The sequence below is a fragment of the Haematobia irritans genome, chromosome 3 (assembly GCF_050003625.1).
Source record: "Haematobia irritans isolate KBUSLIRL chromosome 3, ASM5000362v1, whole genome shotgun sequence".
NCBI classification, from domain to species: Eukaryota; Metazoa; Arthropoda; class Insecta; order Diptera; family Muscidae; genus Haematobia; species Haematobia irritans.
In genome coordinates, this window is record NC_134399.1 from 172,116,854 (window position 1) to 172,122,809 (window position 5,956).

At 39.0% G+C, this 5,956-nt stretch overlaps 1 protein-coding gene across 1 annotated transcript; it reads left to right on the forward strand.

The window, feature by feature from the left end:
- The first annotated feature begins 235 nt into the window (after positions 1–235).
- LOC142229323 (uncharacterized) lies at positions 236–5,506 on the forward strand. Its single transcript, XM_075299880.1, has 4 exons — positions 236–907; positions 4,381–4,549; positions 4,611–4,922; positions 4,983–5,506. Exons 1-4 carry the CDS (start codon positions 552–554, stop codon positions 5,394–5,396), a joined length of 1,251 nt encoding a protein of 416 aa, XP_075155995.1. The 5' UTR covers positions 236–551; the 3' UTR covers positions 5,397–5,506.
- Positions 5,507–5,956: the final 450 nt, after the last annotated feature.

Sequence of the window (5,956 nt, forward strand, 5' to 3'; positions counted from 1 at the left end):
TTTACCTGAGATATCAGTGTTGCAATTTCTAGCGGTCAAGTGGTATGCGGAAAATATGCCTCTCCTTCAATATCATCCTCGGAATTATCTACGGAAATTCTAATCAAGCAACTGGAAGGCAAACAAAAATGAAAAAAAGAAAACAAATTACAAAAAATATTATGGTCAGTGGGAAGTATAACGATTTTATTGTATTGAGGTTTCACTATCTTATGTACTTCATAGTTTCTAGAAGATATCAGGATTGGAGGTACTAATGGTCAATATAAAAACGAAGTGAATATCAAAAAATGTTTCTATTGAAATTGTTACTGGTGCAGACTTAAAACAAACGGAAACTTAAAGGGAAAAATATAAAATTTTAACAAAACTGAAAAAAGTACAAAAATTAATTTTGAATTAAATGAAAAGATATTTGTTAAAAAAATTAAGGATTCAAAATAAAAAGTATAACTCTCTCTGTTAAATAAAACTTAAGACTTAAAATACAATTTAAAAGGACATTCGAATACTTTGACAATTAATCCTTTTCGAATTGTTTCATCATCATAATGGTCCTGGTTAATAACACTGAACATCCTTCATATTTAAATGAGGACTTTTTCAAGGCAGCCTTAGAAGTTGGTCTACGGGACCAATGTATTGACATTAAGAAAATCGAATTTGCCGAATCCAGTGGTGATGGAGAAAATTATTGCAGTAAAATTTATCGTGCCAAGGCCTTATATCGTTGCAGTAAACATCAATTGGATGAGGAGTTGGCTTTGATTGTTAAAAGTATAGCCATTACACCAGCTACGAAATTTCTCGAAGACCTTGCTGTATATTTGCGTGAGAAAATTTTCTATTTTGAAGTTTTGGATCAACTTGAGATGTTAATCGGAGATGGGACTAAATTTGGAGCTAAGTAAGTAGAGTTATACAGGTGGCGGGGGGAGCTGTGATATAAATTTTAGAATCAATTTAGATATACTCGAATTGGTTACTCTTGACACGAATTATGACCGACAAAGCCACGCAGCAAAAAGGAGGCTCTGTTGTATTTTAGCATTCCTGGCGAAGCCCCATATTGAGATGAAAGACACTTTGAGTCAACCTTACTCTATAAAATGTCCCAAGCGCAAACGTCAAACGAATTGAGATCCAGAGATTTTGGTGGCCATTGTGCGGTAGGATTGAATTAAGAGACCTCCTTTAAAATCCATTCTTGGGTAGACTCGTGCTGAGTGCGATGTTGCTGAGTCCTGTTGGAATCCATGGTCTGCGGCCCAGATGTTTGTTTGTTCAGGGATTTTAGGATATTTTCCCTATAATATGCGGCATTTACTCTGAACCCACGGTCAATGAATACGTGTGGTGTCGGATCATCGGCCGCTACAGCTGCGAATGCTATTACCATCGGTGGCGTTTAAGTTCTGTTTGGCAATCGTTGGATAGTTTAAGTGGCAGCCCGATTTGTTTCAGGCTCACTTAGACTATTCAGTCCATTTTGATGGTGATTTCGATCAAATTTGGCCTTCACTTTTCGGATCATTTCTGGTGTTGCCATCGTGGTGCAATTGGTTAACATGTCCAACTTACATACGAAGGGCCCTGGGTTTTTCATGTGATTGGAATACCTTCTCTTCCGTTGCCTTAGCCTCAGTTACTTTTCTGGTATCATTCCTTCCCCGCCGGCTCTTCTATTTTCCATCTTAAGAAAGGCAACTTTGGTCAGTTCCTTTCCTTCTTCCTTCTATTTCTTGTCAGTTTTTCATTTAGTTCGAATTCCATTTTGATGGTGATTTCGATCAAATATGGCCTTCACTTTTCGGATCATTTCTGGTGTTGCCATCGTGGTGCAATTGGTTAACATGTCCAACTTACATACAAAGGGCCCTGGATTCAATCCCAGTTTCTACCGAACATCAAAAACTTTTTCAGCAATGGGTAATGTTGGTGACATTTCTGAGAGTTTTACAACTTCCCCAAATGTTTTCATCGCAATATGAAACGACGTTCGAACTCGTCTATAAAAAGGAGGTCCCTTGTCAATGACATAATTGTACATTCATCCGCATATAATCTTGTCAGGAGGGGGCGGAATGGAAGACAAGTAGATGTTGGTCAGTGCCGCAGGTATCATACCACGTAAAGGAACTCCCTGTTTTACTCTGCGGGGTCTCGACTTTCTATCGCTAAATTCCACATACGACTGGCGTCGACACAGATAATTAAGAATATTTTGTTCTTGTCGGTATGGACGTATTTTCGAAACCTCGAGTCTGGCATGGTTGACCGTATCGAATGCCTTCCATAGGTCAAACGCACGAGGCCCGTCCACTGACATGGTCTGGTTAAGTCCCCTATTTATATATACTGAAATGGTATACAAATCTGTCACCGTGTTATGTACTTTAAGGAATCTATGTTGATAGTTGGCAGCTGGAAAATTCTACCCAAGGCTGGGGAGTGGATATGCCTCAAGTTTCTGGGCTACTGGCGAGAGAACGGAAATCGTTCTGTATGATTCACTTTTGTTCGAATCTTTGTCTGGCTTCAGTAGTGGATCACCTTACCCATTTTCCAGACATCGGGTATAATGAGTGATCCCAAAAACAAATTGAGGAGACTGGTCAAGTACTCAACTCACAGTATTCCCAGATACTTCAGCATTGGCATAGAAATCTCGTCGGGGCATAGCGTCTTTAATGGTTTCGCTCTTTTGATGCCATTGGTAACTTCGGCTGTTGTAAATTGTGATGTATCGCTGGTTCGGAGACCACGAATGCGATGAATGGTTTCCCTTTTCGCTGTATCACTCACGGGGTGCTGGATACATTGTAGGTTGAAAAATCTAGCGCATTTATTGGGACCAATCACCGCCACGTCGCGAAAGATTACTGAGATCCCATCATTCATTGTAGCAGGATTCGAGAGGGCACTTACTGTTGACCATAGCTTACCTTGCCGGTGCTTAAGTAAGTTACAATGCTTCAGGTGATTTAACCATTCGTTACGCTTTTGCTCGTCGACTATCTTACCAATCTCTAGACTCATTTCCCGGATTCAGCAGAGTTAGCACGACGCTCGTCTGTGATTTCCGCCGCTTCTTATCGGAAGTTCATATGGGCGTTGCGTTGATGATTCCCCGGAACATCTTCCGGGCAACATGAATAGAGGGGCAGCGGCTATCTGTGCCTTCTCGGAAGCCGCTCCAGTTAGCCTACTTTTGGTTGGTAAATGTGCAGCTTTCAGAGGTTATGAAATCGGGGGTTGGTCAGACCATCTCCCCATAATTCTTACCATGGGGAGTTGGTCTGATCCCTTGAAATGACGGGTTGCCAGGACACGTCATTTATCAGGCCGGGCGAAGCTCAGAAAATTTCTGGCGAAATGTGGCAAATGTGGAGTCATTTATCTGCTCTACCCTGGTCTTTACCTAGCAGAGAATGCCAAAGTTGATGGTGACATTGAAGGCTCCTATCACCAAACGGTTATAGCCACACAACAGTCACTCAATGTGTGGACTATAACCTGGTATTGTAAATCTATATCTCGACAGACCTGACTGATATACCCATACATTCCATGTAGGCGTGTCTGACACTGGCGAGATAGGTCTATAATGCACGGAACGGTGCAATATGAACGCCAGGACACCGCCTTCACTTCTTGTGCGATCCGTACGTAGCACTTTCTATCCATACACTTGTATCCATACAGCTGGTATTCAGCTTCTTCTCTTGAATCGCTGCGACCCTGATTCTCTGCCGCTACATAAAGTCTTAAACCTCACTAATCCCACGTCGGAGCCCGTTGCAATTAAATTGCAAAAACGTTGCACTTTCCGGAACAGATACAACAATATTGGGCGTCAGATGCTGCGGCGGAGAATATTGTTGTGCGGGAGATGCCGTGGGGATCAAGGAGTCTGATAACCCACTGCTGTTGTCGTTGGAACAGCATCCTGCCACGTAGTTAATATAACCATACTCTCGTAGATCTGTTAAGCTATAGCAGTTCCGAAAGTGCACCCGTTGCAGGAACCGGTTACACTTCACAGAATGGTAGTTAAATTGTTTCGGTAGAGCGAACAGTACCATGATCCAGGGTTTTCCTCTAACAGTGGTGGCTTCCCTCCTTCAACACAGAAAGACGAGCGAAACAGCGCGTACACTAATGTGGCAGCCGGTAACCGTTGAGTAGGACCCATCGGGCCAATCCGATACAAAGAACCCGCCGGCGTGGGATTCGTTGGATATAAATGCCATAGTGTTGCCAACGATTCTCATTTTTTTAAGTCGCCGCTTGGCGTTGGCAATTATTTTATCTACGGAATGATATTCCGACGTGTTATCAATATTTACTTAAAGTTTATCTTTATTGATATAATTCCAGATGTTTCTATACAACCCGAGAGCCTATGCAAACTATCGTATTCGATGATTTAACTCAATATGGTTTTAAATTGGCTAGCCGGCAAAAGGGCCTCAATGAAGAACACTGTGTGGTTATATTACAAAAATTGGCTAAATTCCATGCTGCATCTATGGTTCTATTGGAAAAGGTAGAAACAGTTGCTTATATGTAGAAAAATCTACAATTAAAAAAATTATTTCATTCGCCAGGATCCATCGCTCAAGGAACATTTCCAATCGGGAATGTTGGACGAAACCTACATTAGAACCAATGATCGCTTTGTCAATTTTATGAGTCTTCAACTGAGAACATTGGCTGAATTAGTGGAGACATGGAAAGGTTACCAAGAAATCGCCAAGAAACTTTACAAACATTGTGATAACTTAACAGAGAATTTAGTAAAAACAGGGAAACCAAAAGAGGGTGAAATTACTGTCCTCAATCATGGGGATTTGTGGGTAAATAATTTCATGTTCAAATATGACGAAGGAGATAATCAAAAGCCCTTAGATGCCATATTTGTAAGATTTTATGAAGTTCAAATTAAAACATTGATTAATTTTCTCTTAATTTGCTTTCAGGTGGATTTTCAAAATAGCTTCTTCGGTAGTCCTGGCTGTGATATTAATTTTTTCCTCAATAGCAGTGTTCAATTGGATGTTCTCATCAATCGACGAGAATTTCTCATCGATAGGTATTACCACACCTTCTGTGAATCTTTGAAATCAATGGAGTATTCCCAGATACCATCACTACAGTCTATTAAGGAGGAGATAACATCACGTGAATTATATGGATTCTTTTCTGCCTATTCTTTCCTGCCCATGGTCGCTATGACAAAAGAGGATTCTGCCGATACAAATCTAGAGACACTAGCCGATAAAGAATTTGCCCGTAGAAAAGTGAAAATTATGTTGACCTCCAACCCACGCACTGTTGAAACTTTGAAATATTCTTTAAAAAGATTTGATAATTTGGGTATATTCGACTCATAAAGGGGGTCTAAGGATTGGTACCTAATGTGTGTTTTTTTTTTATATTTTCGTAGATATTATTCTGATATAATGATCGATGTGTCTTTTGAAGAGATTAGAAACTAAATAAAGATGAAAAAATGAATTGATATTGAACGAAAGTAGTCCGATAAGTTCTTCGTCTCGCAGCCTAATACAAGGACATTGCAAGCACGGGTGCCACTTGCCCCAAAAATAATCTAACAAAATTTTAAAAAATTTTGTCAAAAATTTTACTTCTATAGAAAATTTTGTCAAAATTTTATTTCTATAAAAATTTTTGTCAAAATTTTATTTCTATAGAAAATTTTGTCAAAATTTTATTTCTCTAGAAAATTTTGTCAAAATTGTATTTCTATAGAAAATTTTGTCAAAATTTTATTTCTATAGAAAATTTTGTTAAAATTTTATTTCTATAGAAAACTTTGTCAAAATTTTATTTCTATAGAAAATTTTGTCAAAATTTTATTTCTATAGAAAATTTTATCAAAATTTTATTTCTATAGAAAATTTTGTCAAAAATTGTATTTCTATAGAATATT

Excerpts from the sequence above, each read along its gene's own strand:
- LOC142229323 (XM_075299880.1), top strand. The coding sequence starts at position 552 with ATGGTCCTGGTTAATAACACTGAACATCCTTCATATTTAAATGAGGAC. Across the intron at positions 908-4,380 it reads GGGACTAAATTTGGAGCTAA|ATGTTTCTATACAACCCGAG; the intron begins GTAAGTAGAGTT and ends ATATAATTCCAG. Across the intron at positions 4,550-4,610 it reads CTATGGTTCTATTGGAAAAG|GATCCATCGCTCAAGGAACA; the intron begins GTAGAAACAGTT and ends TTCATTCGCCAG.